Raw genomic sequence first — 15,061 nt, 5'->3', positions numbered from 1 at the left:
AATAAACATTGGACGAAAAGGTCGACACGTGGTGCTATCCGCTGGCGAGGCGGAAGTTATTCGTGTGGATCTGTAGCCTCACTATTCATCTTGATTGTTCTTTTTTCCCTACAACTCACTGAGTAAGCCCCTTTAATACGCTAACTAAAGCAGCGGCATCCAATACAGGAAAGCTATAATATCCTAAAAAAGGTCCCATATGTGAAGGTACATATATATCTAATACGGAGTAAATCAGGGAGTAAACAAAAGCAATATAGTTAACTTGATAAAACTAGAAGAATTCAAACAACGATAACATTCTATTGCCTTGCTATTATCGATCTAGAATATCTAAAATAGATGTGAGAGTAATTCCAACCTAGCTGAGCAGATAGCGATTCTGGCTGGGACCCAGAACCTCATCCGATGACTCCAGAGCTAGGAGGGGACAGTGACTAGGGACAGGTCACAGTCCTTGGGTATTCATTTGCTCCAGCTATTACAATTGATCAAAAGGTGAGCCAGCTTTCGAAGGATACCGTCAAAAAATGGCCTCATGACCATCGTGATCGACTAGGTAGACGAAATGACACCATACGCACTGGATACTAAACAATGCCTATTCAGCTCCAAGCACATGCAATCTCAATCAACAGCTCAATCGTGGCCTTTCGCTTCCTGAATTCCCCCAAAACCATGCACCAAGAAGTCGCTATAATCACCTCATGAATCCTGTCAAGTACACCGCCCTTCTTCTCATACAGGCCAACGTCGTCCGATAGCACATCACACTGAAAGACCCTAGATACCTCCTCATCAAGAATAACCAAATCCCCATATTCACTCCAATCAAAACTGCAGAAGAACTGAGCCAGAACGACCTCACTCCCGCCATCACCAGGAGACTTCGCGGTGAGCTTCAAATGATGGATCGGCATCAGTCTTCTAGCCCACTTTCTTCCTTCAGGCAAACTCCTAGTCCCTTTCCAACAAAGCTCAACACCGCCATACTGAAACTGATACCAGCGCGTCCGCCTCGAAAAAGGCCGCGTCCAATTCAAGCTAATTGCCTCGTCCGCTTGAACCGGCTGATGTGGAAACAGATCATCCTCCGAATAGACCCCTTCCTTCCGTTTCGCATTCACCTCTTTATGATACCGTTTCCCCGATTCCGCCCATAACCGCCACGAGCGAACCCTATACCCCTTCAGCGCACAGTCATCCTCCACGCTATTGTCGGGATTAGTCCGGCATCCCCACCCAACCACGCCTCTCGGATCAATCGCGTCTGCAATCCGGTCACCGAACTGCACCTTCCAGCGTCTCCAGAGCCCATAGTTGTGGATTAGACAAATCGGGGGTGCAGTTTTAGAGCCACCCCTTCGGAGAGTTTGTGGAGGCTGGTGAAAGCTGACATAGGGGGTGTGGATGATATAGCCATTTGGGTCTTCCGGGAGGAGCGATGCTTCTTTCTGCCTGCGCCAACGTCGCCTGGGCTTGGGTTTAGGGGCTTGAGTTATTTGGACGTGCTCTTCTTCGCGGTAGAAATAGTATGTTGAGGTGAGTTCTTGTGCGGAGCCGGTCTCCCTCAGGTAGGGTTTTTCTTGGGGCATGTTGGGTATTTAGGGTGCATTATGATGTTAGTAGATTGGGAATCGGGAAAGGTAAAGGCTGTGGCGTTGAACAATGTCAAATGTGGGGCGATGTCACTTTATAGTAGAATGCAGCATAGAGAGAAAGATGGTCGGCGGGAAGATTCAAGCCACCGAATGTATCGAGTTGTCATGAGAGGTTCCGATACGAGAAAAGAGTCTCGGGAACAGTCTGGATCCCTGGATCTGTGAGCCCGAAGCGGGATCCAACCTATTCGTATTCTAAGGATAATTGGTGACAAATAACGCCCCATTGATGAATTGGATACGAGCTTGCCGTAATTGGCCAAGGTTGCCCGAATCTTGACTGCATTGCTTTGCAGATCGTAATTATTAATTATTAAAGCTATATCATTAGTGGGAGACACGACAGTTGTCTGACAGCTGCTCAGGCTTTGGTATCAAATAGGACCAACTTTTTGGTCCTTCTTACTCAATTGTAACCATAACCACAATAGATAAGACAAAAATCGCCAAGATGATCTATAAGTGATCAGTTGCTGTTTTCACAGCGTTGTCTTCACTTCACAACTGGACGGTAACTTAACTTACCAAGGCTATGAGTAATCCAATACAATTCAACTCCCAACCGCCCGCATAAATGGTCCCCAACGCGACTGCATTTTGTTGTTTCCAAAAGCGACTCGCTCCTATTATCGCCACGACGATGGCGGTGCAGTGGCAAGCTACCGACAGTGGGATAGCGATCTCATAATATGTCAGTTTATCGGCCGGCGAATTTTGCTGTTGAAGGCGAAAAAGCTGCGCGATGAGCACGCCTTGCATTGCTATGACAACAGATGTGCGGATGTAGGCGAGGAATGTACGTTCCAGAGCTAAAGGTAGTTAGCAGATATGCCCCGGATACGTGAGGAAATAAAGAGAATCGAAAGATGACGAAATAACGCAGGACTGCATAAGGCGACCGAGTTGCATTGAAGTGGTATCTGCGCAACGCCGACGCATATGAAAAACGTAGGAAGCTCACCAAAGTGGTCGCGGTTACTTTTCTGCGGAACTCTCAACACTACATTGCGCGTCCAAAAGCGCTGGATGATCCCCGCGAGTCCCTTGCGTGGTACTTGACTTCGTTCGGTCCGTTGACTGGTTCGGGATAGCGTCCGACGAGTGGTGATGCGATATTCCCCCGAGGAAATGGATGCCGATGAGGTGCCGTCTCCAATATCTTGGTGTGTCTCGATCTCGTGGAGCTCTAAGGCGTCACGTTCACCGCGATCCTCACCGCGATCCTCACCGCGAGGATGGGCCGTAGGCGATGGAGGTCTGAGTGCATTGGCTGCGTCATCATCCCGATGGGTTTGATGGTCGGACCGGTCTACCATTGTCTGTCGGGAGGGGGGCCATCAAGGATTGCGGCCGGTCCTTTCGTGAGAGCAAGGGATGAGAAAAGCAAGGAAGCATTCCATGAAGAAGAGGTTAGTTAACGTGACATTTTTTTTTCTTCACCGGCGTCGGCGACTCCCGTCAATCGCCGAGTGATCGGACTTGTCATTGGTTGCTTTGGCCCGACAGGACAGAAAACAAGTTTCTTCACCTTCACCAGCTTTGAGCTGCGATCATTCTCTATGTCACATACTATGTATCTATCTATCTACTACCGATTCCGATCTCTTATAGATACACATCATCGCTTAGTGCCACCCTAAATCGCTTGACAGCTGCTCATCCACCTTACCAGCCAATCAGCGGGCCGCATCAGCGCCCACGGCGATTGCGCAATCGCTGCAGAGCCACACTTCCAGAAACCCCTACTCTCTTCAAGCGCAAATCATTTCGTGTTTGAGGTCTAACCTAGACCTCTTCGCTAGCCAAGCATGGAACTAACGATTTAAACCTTTTCTGGGGCACCGCCACCCATAGTGAAATCATAAGAAGTACTGTGCCCACCCAAAGCAGTTTAGCACGATATGTCAATGAACTAAACTCCTTTGGGATCTGGTCGACATTTCCATCTCCTATCGTGGTAACAATCTTGAAACCATAGTAGGTCTACACTTGCTATAGGATTGATTCCCAGGGCCTTCCAGTTTCTTACAGATGATGATTTAGAATCCGCTGTCCTCTGGTATTAGCAGAGGACATAGATCGGGTTGCTCTCCCAAAAGCAGTTTAGTCTCCACTGACCTCCATTCGGGCGGCCGTTAAGCCTGATCGGTTGCTTTCTCTTTACATCCATGGATGGAGAGACTGCTTCCTAATATCGCGTCTGGTAGAGCTAGCTCTTGCAATTGATATTTTTATTTTATTTTTCTAATGTCAAGTCTCTGTGTGGCTACCTCTACTTACTATCGTTAAACGCTTCTTCAAGGATCAATACATATATGTGAGGCAAATCTGGGAAGGACAATTAAGGCTAAGAAGGCTAATCCACGCTGAGCAAAAGCTGCCCACCCTAGGCTGTATCCCGAACATAGCATTGCATAAAACCGAAACGTTCCGTCGTAGAGATTCGATTCACCTTGATTACGAAGGTAATTTTGTTGCCGAGTCATGCTGGGAAAAGAGCACTAGTGGAGGCAATCGGTCAATGAGAGCAAGATGCTAATTGGACAGAGAAGTCGGATGATCTTCAAAAAAGAACCGACAGGGATGGGATTTGAACCCATGCCTCCGAAGAGATTCGATGACTTGTATCATTGATGATTCGAGTCGAACGCGTTAGACCACTCCGCCACCCTGCCTGTTATATGCTTATTTGTCGGACTATACGCATTAGATGGACAAGACAAAATACTTTCCAAGTCTCCTATCACCTTCTCCAGGATATGACTTCGAATTTATTTAGCCCGCAACACTTATTAATATCAAACAAAATATAGTTATATCCACTATAGAAGTAATATAATATAACATAATCTAAAGAATAAATTCCAGTCCAGGGTATTTCTGATTAAGTTTCTATTGTTTGTAGACTTAGTTGTTTCCCGTTGTTGAAAACATCCTCCTTGCTAAGGGCGCGTGGTTGTTCGATGAAATGCTTGAAGGAGACCAATTGATTGTATTGCTTAGTTCGCTATTCACACAGATCCTCTTTCCGCCAATCTAAGGCGTCTCGGCAACATTGTACACCAGTTTCTCTCCGCTAACCTTGTCCTCCTTCAGCAGCTTCAGCCCCTCCAGAACACCCTGCAGCCCGCCGGGGCTCACCTTGGGTGGATGCACCTTGATCTTGCCGTCGGACAATAGCTTCCCAGCAAGGGACCAAAATTCCTCCGCGAATGCTTTGTGTTCAGGTTCGGCAGACACGACCGTTTCACCAATGGTAAAATGCTCACCCATAGCAGTGTATGCCAAGGTCTTGCGGTCATTGACATTGGCACGCTCGATACCGACACTGAGAAGGGCGTTGTAATCTCCACCTTCAGTAGAGATGGCCTGATCGCAGTACTTAGCACTAGCCTCCAGCGAGATCGTATCCAGGACAAGCTTCAATTTATTATCGGTGTACTTGCGGATCTCCGCAGCAGAATTGGGATCTTTATAATCGAACACCGCATCCGCGCCGAGTCTCTTAACCAGATCAAAGTTGTGAGGCGAACATGTAGTCAGGACCTTATAGCCGGATAGCTTGGCAAACTGGATAGCCAGCGTACCGGTAGCGGTTGAGCCTCCGTAGATCAGAATCGGCAGAGGTTCCTTAATGGGCTCAGTTGGGAGCGCAAGCTTCAAGTTTTGATACAGGCCCTGGCCCACAGTGGTGATACCAACGCCGAGCGTTGCGGCTTCCTGGAAGCTGAGGTTGTCCGGGATACAGATTTGGATGTCTCCCTTGGCGACAATGTATTCGGCAAAGGCGCCGTCTTCTGGCTGGACGGCATTGCCTCCGTGCACAAAACCACACACGCGATCGCCCTTCTTGAACGGCTTCTTGACTGCTCTGCCCACCTCTTCGACAATGCCGGCGTAGTCGCATCCGATCAGGGTACCTGGTGGGGATAGGAAGGCAATGTGCTTCCAGTCGGTAGGATTCAAGGCAACAGCAACGGTCTTGACAAGGATATAATCATCACGGAGAGTAGGGATGGGTCGGTCAGTAACCAGACTCTCCTTCTTCGGGGAGGTGACGACAATTGCCTTCTGGGTAGTCATTTTGAAATGTGGGATGTGGGGTGGATGAACAAAGGATCAAGCTCAGCTACCGGATGAGGGCTTATATACAGCCAGGTCGATAGTAGCAAAGCCTCGAATGCGACAATTCACTCGAAGGTTAGAAACTCTCCGATCCGATTACAAATCCCCCATTCGATTCCGTCATCCATTCCATACGAGGTGTTGTCAAGAATGAGCAGAGTAAATTGTAGCCAGGCTGGGCTCGATCATAGCTGATCCGTGATGATATTTGGCCAATCTGCATTAGAAAATGATTAGTAAACATGTTTTTATTTCACTTTTGCAATTTTTCTGACGACATGCTTGGTAATAGATAGTAGATAGCTTCAAATTCAAGCTTAAACTCGGATCCCATTTCGCGGGTTCGCTATCCCATCGTCTCAATGAGGACTAGTCTCCGCAGCGGGATTTTCAGCACGGCGAAGATAGAAGAAACCAGAGCGAGACTTTGAAAGACTATCTATCATGTTCCTATGGTTTTGGTTTATTTTAATTTCCAAATACTGTTTAGCGAGATCCCGGTATGGTTGTTCTATATACACGGATGCCACTTCCTTGATGCTTATATTGAATTATTATACAGGTGTAACTATTGGGAATCATCTTGGACTACAAGCCCTAACAAGCAACAGCGTGTGTAAGCAAGGCAATATAGAGACCTATATTTTCAGCACTTACAAGTGATGGTCATAGTACCAGAGGAAGTGTACCTATGGACTCAGAGCCTTTCTTACAATTCTGATATGTAAATCTACTTCATTTTCTGCGTGAGATTATAACAATGCCTCTTGATTCCGTGAAGCAATAGCCCCCTTATGCTCAGAGGGCTAGGTTGGTATGATGGTAGTCTATCATTTCAAATATCAAAGTGGAGACCTGGTATTGCGGTCTCATCAAATCGCGGGAATCTTCGGTTCAAGATATTTCTAGGTATACAGTGTACACTACCCAACCGCTATCTCCGCCCGGTATACTATCTCCGTCCTTACTGCCACGAGCATCAAATATGCTGCGCTAAGGAAGCCCTAAACATTTCAGGTCTTATGATTGATGAGGAAACTCAATCAGCGCCATTACTCAGCATCCTCTTGGCCCCATTTTGACACTTCGGAGATAATCCTGGACTCGGACTTACGCAACACTGACCATGTTTAAGTCCATCCAAACCACGTTGAATGGCACAATATAAGCAGCCAACATAATAACATCTGCCATTCTACATGGCCCCCTCCACTCCAGAATATTGATTCCGTGCACCCAACAACTACACCACACACCCTGCAGCACACAGAGAGAGCAACACATCAAGCCGCTAAACCCCTCCCCCCCCCTAATATCGTAACAAACATCACCCAAGATGTCCTACCCAAAAAACCTTCCCTCCCTCTCCACCCGAGAAGCCATCACCGACGCACTCCACCGCTGCATACTGGGCTTCGACACCGCCGACTCTGCCCTCTTCGACTCAGCCTTCACCGAAGATGCCACGTTCAACCTGAACGGCCGGCTCCTGGAAGGCCTTGACGCTATCCGTACGGGTTGCTACGACCATATTTCTACGCTTGACACCACACACTACACAAACAATATCCGTGTCAATGTCAAGGACGGCGAGTCGAAGGCTTCGTTGACTGCGTCCGCACTGGCTCAGCATTATCGTCCCGGGGATGGGATCAAGGCGGGTACACCGTACTTCTTGGCGGGGAGTTTATATTCCTTTGAGCTTGTGCGGGATGAACAGGAGGGGTTGTGGAAGATTACGCATTGGAAGTTGAAGATTGTTTGGGCGGAAGGGGACTGGAGTATTGTGGTGCCGAATTGAGGGGGTTGGGTTGGTTGAGTTATGGTTGGGATGTGGTGTTGCATCTGTATAAAATTTTCACAATGAGGCTCTGTGCGTGGGGCGATCGGCATGTTTGTGGATATATTTGTATGGGGATGGGATAAGTCTGGCCTGGGCTTAGGGTTATTGCCTTTTTGCCTTGATTATGTATCTTCGTGGATGGTGATGGATAGGGTAGTGTGGATTGAGTCCGATGCCTCCTGGTTGCCTGATCGCCAGTATTCTTCTCGGTCTGATTTAATGATATCGTTGATATTTTTTTTTTTTCGATAGTTGCAAACCCTGTGAGAGGTAATGTTTTTGTCTTCTAATCATCTCACATACATGACAGCCCCTAATATAGACCGTTCGCCTACGCAACATCGCTACACATACATAAACACACATGTGTAAGAACTTAATTGTCGCGAAGGTCTCTGACAGGTCACGGCACAAAGGTACAGATGCAACTATGCAAGTGTATACTCCAGAACCTTGGTCGCGGGTCCCTTGCGCCGGGAAGGCTGTCTAGTGCGCAAATCGGACCTATATAGGCCTGTTTGGGGGGCTAACGGGTTGATCGTAGTCGGAACTTTGGTAATAGAACGGGGTTGAGGAATTGAGCCATTTTATACGTGCGGGTCCAGGTAAAATTTCCCAACTCTTTGACTATAGGAGGAGTCGGGATAGGAAATAAAAACGCCTTCGATAAAATTTTCAAGCCATTTTAATTTTTGTGCAACATTAACAGTTCGGTTATTGGGGCTCTTCTCTCTTGGATCAGCAATCTTATATTAGTTCAGGTACACCTACTCTCGCAAACATACCTAGAGCCATTGACCCTGGATCCCGCTTGCTGTGCAGATATATTGCATAGTTTGCGTACTTGGCATACTAGGCAGTTTGAGGCTTGTGATCAGCAGGCCACACATATCTAGAGAAATACGAGTTATAAGTTTTCTTTATTTATACACTGCAGGAGTAATAGCCGCATCAAGCATGGTAAGTTTGATCGTGCGTATGCTTGCTGTTGCATTAGTGACATATCATTTTGTTGCACACCGCACGTTTGTGCGTGGTTAAGAACAAACACTGTGGGTTCCAGAATGGCCTAATATAGTACCAACATGTCTAATAGCACCGATGGCTTCCTATAGCCTACTTGACTTATGCAGCTTATATCTTAGCCTAAAGTCAGTGGCAATGAAGGATTCCTGGTTTCGGCAATGACCCACTGTCCCAGTTGCCGATTGCGCAGCAAATTCAAAAGCCGACGCGGGTCTAGCTTCTGAATTGCGGTATCGGGAGGATTCTTCAGGCCCACTTGGGCCTGTGCTCATTTCCTTAGTTGAATTGCCAATTTCCTTGTTCCTTTGCGGTCGTCGAGGTGGGTGGGGAACCCCGTAGAAGACCTACTTATACCCCAGAAATATATGGAACCGGGTCACCCTAGGGCTAAATGGCCGAATAGCTTAGTGCGCCATTTGGTTTAGTGGCACAGCAACTCTCATACCTATCACGATGTCAGACGAGTTGAGGTCCATACCTTCGGCCCACTCTATCGCGGGCGACTTCTCCCTGGCCCGGGAGATCGCCTTCGTTATCATTGTTTGTATGTCGCAGTTCATCACGCAGACAAACATAGGAGTATGTGTATCGACGCTCGACATAATCGGAGACAGCTTTAATATCACCGAACCCGGTGTTCTGTCTTGGTTCATGGCGGGCTATTCCCTGACTGTGGGCACGTTCATCTTAGTGTTCGGCCGTTTCGGCGATGTCTTCGGCTATCACCGAATGTTTCTGGTCGGGTACATCTGGCTTGCGATCTGGTCCTTAGTCGCAGGATTGAGTGTTTATTCAAACCATGTCCTATTCATATTCGCTCGAGTCCTGCAGGGCCTTGGCCCGGCCATGCTGCTACCCAACGGACTGGCCATCCTCGGGGCAACGTACGCTCCAGGAAAGAAGAAGAACATGATCTTCGCCATCTTCGGCGCGACAGCTCCCAACGGCGCCATCCTGGGCGCCGTGTTCTCCTCACTCTTCTCCCAATTAGCCTGGTGGCCCTGGACATACTGGACCATGGCGATCGTCTCGGTAGTGTCCGCGCTACTAGGCAGCATAGTCATCGAACCAGTTCAGCATACGAATTTCAGGAAGCACACCTTTTCCGAACTGATACACATCCTGGATATACCAGCCTCGTCCCTAGGAATCGCTGGGCTCATCCTGGTCAACGTTGCCTGGAACCAAGCCCCGATCGTTGGCTGGAGTACCCCGTACGTCTACGTTCTGCTCATCATCGGCATCCTCCTCCTCGCCTCCTTCTTTGTGGCAGAACTCCATTACTCCGAGAACCCCCTACTCCCAATGCGCGCCTTCACCCCAGACGTCACATACATCCTGGGCTGTGTAGCCTGCGGCTGGGGCTCATTCGGCATATGGGTCTTTTACTTCTGGAGATTTCAACTGCAGTATCGCAACCTCTCACCACTCCTCGCATCGGCGCAATTCATTCCCCCCGGAATAGTGGGTATCATCGCCTGCTTCGTGACGGGTTATCTCATGAGTCGGATCCGCCCCGGATGGATAATGCTCATGTCCCTGACTTGCTTCACGTTGGGGAATATCTTCGTCGTAATTTCGCCCGTGCACCAGACATACTGGGCTTTGACTTTCGTGTGCCTTCTGGTCATTCCATGGGGGATGGATATGTCGTTCCCCGCAGCTACGTTGATGCTCTCGAATGCGTCGAGCAGGGAGCACCAGGGGGTTGCGGCGTCGCTGGTTACTACCGTCGTGAACTATAGTATTTCGCTCTCTCTGGGGTTTGCGGGGACGGTTGAAGTGCATGTTAATAATGGGGGTCATACGGCTAGTGATGTGTTGAAGGGATATCGTGGGGCTCTGTATTTGGCTATTGGGCTTGGTGGTTTGGGCATGGCACTGAGTGCTTTGTATACCTTTAAAAGTTACCGGGAGGTACGGCATGCTGATTCTTCGGACAGTGAGGCTGGGTTATCGGAGAAGGCGCGGATTTAGAGTGGGATATTGGGGTGTTTGGTGGTCTTGGTTCGGGGGTTCACAGAGCTATAATACTAAGTAATGTTAGATACCAGAGCTCTTGTTCGATTCTGGGATGGGACAATGGGAGGTCATTTGTAATCACTTCCCAAATGTAAGACTACAGGTTCCAAAGCTTGGGGTGGATTTGGTGTACCTCGTATCGCAGACACCTGTCTTATGCTGGATTGTTGAATACTTGGGTAATCGGCCCACATATAAAACGCTCATGATTCCCACCTAGATAGGGCCTTCTTGATAATTCTATAGGATCATAAGTCTGACCGCTTGGACATCGTACCTTACGATTACCTTACTAGATATTCTACATAAATTAAGACATGCCGCTATATGTATACCAGAGAGAGATCGTGATCAGATAGGTTCTTTTCTTTTCCTGATTGGGAAACGCTTAGCGGCTGGGCATTTTAAATCACACAAAAAGCCCCGCGAGGCTGAGGAATCATCTATTTCGAGAACACAATTTGAATTCAAATTCCTACCCCGGATTGATCTTTGAAAGGTAGCTTTGTTAATGGCATGCCCCACAACTGGATTGGTCTTACTGTGTCATCCAACGTATAACTTAAATGATCCACGAGAATGCGCTTACACCACACCAGACACACACCCCTACAACTAAAGGAATTCGGCGAGGACAAGATCAGAACCTGCGAGATCGAATATGCAATACTGTCACACAGATGGGGGGACGCCGACACCAGCTTCCAGGATCTAATAAATCCAAACAGCAATACAGAAAACACAAAAGGCTACCGCAGGATCCAACGCTTTTTAGCGATAGGCGCGAGAGAGGGATACGAGTACGCGCCTGGATTGACACTTGCTGCATCAACAAAGAAAGCAGCGCTGAGTTGTCCGAGGCCATCAACTCCATGTTCCGCTGGTACCAGTTGGCGGATGTATGCTATGCGTATCTGGAGGACGTGCAGCCCAATAAGAACAAAGATGATCTCAACAAAGAAGTCGAGAATAGCGAATGGTTCCAGTGCGGGTGGACGTTGCAGGAACTCATTGCTCCGTCCAATATGGTTTTTCTTGCAGCAGACTGGACTAAGATAGGCGAGAAGCATGACTTGAGTGGGCTGATATCTAGGATTACTATGATAGATGAGGGTGTTCTGCGGGGGAAGACCCGCTGAGCGATTGTAGTATAGCGAAGCGGATGTCGTGGGCTTCGACGAGAAACACAACTAGGGTTGAGGATAGGGCATATTGTCTTATGGGGATTTTTAATGTGAATATGCCGCTCCTTTATGGGGAGGGCAGGAAGGCATTCATCAACTGCAGGAGGAGGTTATGAAGGTGTCTGATGATCAGAGCCTCTTTGCGTGGGACGCGTCTGAGTTTGAGGGGCTTAATGCTACTGGTTTACTGGCTTTAACACCGGTGTTCTTCAAAAACTCTAAGAATATCGTCCCTTTCCGATTTCTCAAGAACAGCTCCCCCTTCACAGTGACTAACAAGGGAATTCGATTACAGCTACCTCTTGCCACCTTGAAAAGAGGAGGAGGCAGGAGCTTTGGGATGGAAACAATCACTGAGAAGAAAGCGCTCATTTTGGAATGTCAGGAAATATCAGCAGGTCAATGTGCTAACCCTGTGGTGGTGTTTCTAGGCCAACTGTCTGGGAGCGAGTCTCAATTTATAAGAATCCGGCGCAATTTGCAAAAGCATATGGCATGGGGCCACCTTCGATTTACAGAGCCGTCCACCATTTACGCGAGGAAGATCTGTTGGGGCTTCGAAGAGGCTGTTATAAAGCCTGCTAGAGCAACGCTTATTCAGGGCACTGAACCTGTGGCAGCAAAATCTCAACATAATTTGATATTATTATTTGATAGCGGATGCCGTAATCGACATCGAACAGGGACTGGATCCACCATCCAGGCTATGCGCCACCTAATCAGCGATACGGGTGATTCGCAAATTTGCTGCTTTGACCAAACCGCCGCGGACGAGGTCGATAGTATTGAGATGCGTGTGATGCGCGCATATAAGGTAGATTTCGTCTTAATTTTTCAAACCAATTACCTGCTGCAAATGCTGAAACGAGCCTGGGAAACAGTGGTGTGTGGACAACTATTCCAGCGGCAGTAAATACTACATCTTTGGTTTTTCAACTGGAGGCTTCGTGGCGCAGGTGCTGGCTCAAATCCTGGAATATATCGGAGTCAAATTGGATACACTACTGCCCACCAATGAACATGAGATATGGAACACTTATCTAGCCTGGTACCTTGCGACGTCGCGTGGTAATCGGGACATGGCAAGAAGTGAATTTTCAAGAATGACTTCTCTCCGCAGCTGGAACCAAGGATGTACGGTCACCTTCTTAGGCCTATTTGATTCAGTGAACATGGCACCTGGTTGCAAGTTGGCAAGAGGGACCAGTGGCCGTCTGAAGGAGGAAGACCTACCATCCGTTCTTATACATCCAGCTCTTGTGGTCCGCCATGCTGTGGCCATTGACGAACAGCATCCTGCATTGCGACCAAACTTAGCAAACGAAATTGCTGGCTGCACGCATGACTTTCAAGAACTTTGGTTTCCAGGAGGGCACGCAGTTAGTAATTCTCCAAGACCTTGAATTAACGGTGGGTCTCTAACTGCTGCAGGACATTGGTGGAGTAGCTGGCTCCGACACGAATGAGAAGTGGAGAATCAGTTCTATACCGCTCGTCTGGATGATCCGCGAAGCAGCTAGAGCCGGCATGGGGTTCAATCCGCATAAGCTACGCCAGTACTTTGGCCTTGATGGATCGGTGCAGGTACAAGTACCTGTGGGTGATAAAGGCCTTGCAGAAAGAATACTTTCGGGCGATGAAGTAAAGGATGGGCTGTATTGTGCTTCCAAAATGGATCCTACGCATGAATACTGGAGATTTTGCGACCGGCTCACACCGCGATCAATCCTCAGAGCAGGAGTACTAGAAGATATTTCTCATTTCGACATTCGCATGAAAGCACTTTCCGCAAAGGCAGAGGTCATTAACGAGAAACTCACAAACACATTATGTCACCACACAATGGGCCGCTCACATGGTATCGGGACTTTAGCAGACGATTCAAAACAGACCCCATTCCTCGGCCAAGGTTGGCTTGAGCAATTTTTTGTACTTCCGAAAGCGATTCTCATCCTCAAATTGTCATACCCCAGACAACATTCGACGAATTATTCCAAATGGCGCTGCACATCATACATCGGTCCTGCATAGAATGTGCTCAGAGCTTGTCAAGTACCGACCAAGCAATATAATCGATGTCTTTGTGGTCATAGATCACCCTTTCCGTCATGGAGGATGGCAAATTAAAAGGCAGGGGGACTTTATTGGGGAGTATCGGATACTCGGAAGCGCCCAATATGGTTGTTAAGAGTGCAACTACCACACTACATTGAAGATCTCTAACACTGTGCAAAGTGCGCGCGAGGTGCGCGCGAGATCCGAGCATGGAAACAATAATCTGCGTCAAGACGAGATTGCCTTTCCTAATCTGATGCGCCTCCAACACCTAGACAGCCGCAACTTCGTCTGCAGTCGGTCAATCAAGATAGCCGGGTAGCAGAGAACATAGAAGTAGTCGATCTCACGGACGAAATGACCCGAGTACTTCTTTGCGAGGCTTCTTGTGCCATTTATTGATTGCATTGACTGGTCTCTTTGTCTCAGAATGGTGTGGACCACAGTACTGCCAGACGGAGTTGTGGTATTGCGTCTCAAAGACGCGGTCTATGGCTTGGTTGATCACCTTTCTGCCATCATGCACCGGTCGATATTGGCGCTCCATTCCGAGGCTAAAAAAGTTCGAGAACGTTGGTGCATAGATAAGATTCTGCATGATGTGCTGCCGCTAGTGTATTTGATAGATAATCGCCAGATCTTTGAGCAGTCTTTGTGCAGGTTCTGAGGAAGTGAAATGTATCAGAGAGGACCAGAGAATTAATAATAAATATGACCTTATAAACAGCACCGGGATCTTGATAATGCAGCAACAGCTAGGAATGTACACTCCTACACTCCATGCCTCCGCATACTAACTTGGAAGGTATACCGTGACAAGTATTTATTAACATTATAGTGGTGACTAGTAACATGTACTGGGCTTAAAGACCCCGATAATGAAGCAACAATAAGTCATCTCCACAACGCCTTCCCGCTTTGGCTATGTGTAGCGACATCTCGATCCTTGCCCGCACTATGGACTCAGAAGTATGATTCGCAAAGCCGACGCTAGGAACTGAATCAGTGTCTGGGTAGGGCTCTCGCAGCTGGTCTATTTCCACAAGTGCTAGCAATCCCTCCCGTGGGAAGGAAGAGAGTTGGTGAAAAATCGGATCAAGCTCCGCAGGTTGTCATCTGATATTAGACAAGCCATAAAAAGCGTC

General features: G+C 48.0%; 6 protein-coding genes and 1 non-coding gene across 7 annotated transcripts; 3 read left to right on the top strand and 4 right to left on the bottom strand.

Moving 5' to 3' along the window:
- Positions 1 to 302: 302 nt before the first annotated feature.
- On the bottom strand, positions 303 to 2,032 carry BDW43DRAFT_119688 (uncharacterized protein). Its single transcript, XM_032038055.1, has one exon. It carries the CDS (start codon positions 1,593 to 1,595, stop codon positions 606 to 608), a length of 990 nt encoding a protein of 329 aa, XP_031905408.1. The 5' UTR covers positions 1,596 to 2,032; the 3' UTR covers positions 303 to 605.
- Positions 1,887 to 3,216, bottom strand: BDW43DRAFT_119690 (DUF202 domain-containing protein). Its single transcript, XM_032038056.1, has 2 exons — positions 2,623 to 3,216; positions 1,887 to 2,470 (listed from the first exon to the last, which is right to left on the bottom strand). Exons 1-2 carry the CDS (start codon positions 2,975 to 2,977, stop codon positions 2,178 to 2,180), a joined length of 648 nt encoding a protein of 215 aa, XP_031905407.1. The 5' UTR covers positions 2,978 to 3,216; the 3' UTR covers positions 1,887 to 2,177.
- Positions 3,217 to 4,236: 1,020 nt separating this feature from the next.
- Positions 4,237 to 4,336, bottom strand: BDW43DRAFT_t22. The gene has a single exon. It is a non-coding gene; the product is annotated as a tRNA-Ser (tRNA).
- Positions 4,337 to 4,659: 323 nt separating this feature from the next.
- On the bottom strand, positions 4,660 to 5,946 carry BDW43DRAFT_320354 (zinc-binding alcohol dehydrogenase family protein). Its single transcript, XM_032049060.1, has one exon. It carries the CDS (start codon positions 5,742 to 5,744, stop codon positions 4,698 to 4,700), a length of 1,047 nt encoding a protein of 348 aa, XP_031905406.1. The 5' UTR covers positions 5,745 to 5,946; the 3' UTR covers positions 4,660 to 4,697.
- Positions 5,947 to 6,778: 832 nt separating this feature from the next.
- BDW43DRAFT_262071 (nuclear transport factor 2 family protein) lies at positions 6,779 to 7,862 on the top strand. Its single transcript, XM_032040382.1, has one exon. It carries the CDS (start codon positions 7,123 to 7,125, stop codon positions 7,585 to 7,587), a length of 465 nt encoding a protein of 154 aa, XP_031905405.1. The 5' UTR covers positions 6,779 to 7,122; the 3' UTR covers positions 7,588 to 7,862.
- Positions 7,863 to 9,108: 1,246 nt separating this feature from the next.
- On the top strand, positions 9,109 to 10,632 carry BDW43DRAFT_320351 (MFS transporter; the record flags this gene model as incomplete). The annotated part of the gene is made up of 2 exons (XM_032049059.1): positions 9,109 to 10,572; positions 10,603 to 10,632. 2 exons carry the CDS (start codon positions 9,109 to 9,111, stop codon positions 10,630 to 10,632), a joined length of 1,494 nt encoding a protein of 497 aa, XP_031905404.1.
- Positions 10,633 to 11,549: 917 nt separating this feature from the next.
- Positions 11,550 to 14,156, top strand: BDW43DRAFT_320349 (T6SS phospholipase effector Tle1-like catalytic domain-containing protein; the record flags this gene model as incomplete). Its single annotated transcript, XM_032049058.1, has 6 exons — positions 11,550 to 11,790; positions 11,832 to 11,911; positions 11,944 to 12,684; positions 12,731 to 13,240; positions 13,293 to 13,457; positions 13,509 to 14,156. 6 exons carry the CDS (start codon positions 11,550 to 11,552, stop codon positions 13,890 to 13,892), a joined length of 2,121 nt encoding a protein of 706 aa, XP_031905403.1. The 3' UTR covers positions 13,893 to 14,156.
- Positions 14,157 to 15,061: the final 905 nt, after the last annotated feature.

Source organism: Aspergillus alliaceus, assembly GCF_009176365.1.
Source record: "Aspergillus alliaceus strain CBS 536.65 unplaced genomic scaffold BDW43scaffold_3, whole genome shotgun sequence".
Classification (NCBI taxonomy): Eukaryota; Fungi; Ascomycota; class Eurotiomycetes; order Eurotiales; family Aspergillaceae; genus Aspergillus; species Aspergillus alliaceus.
Note: the sequence above shows the minus strand (reverse complement) of the source record. Positions and strands in the feature narration are given on the sequence as shown.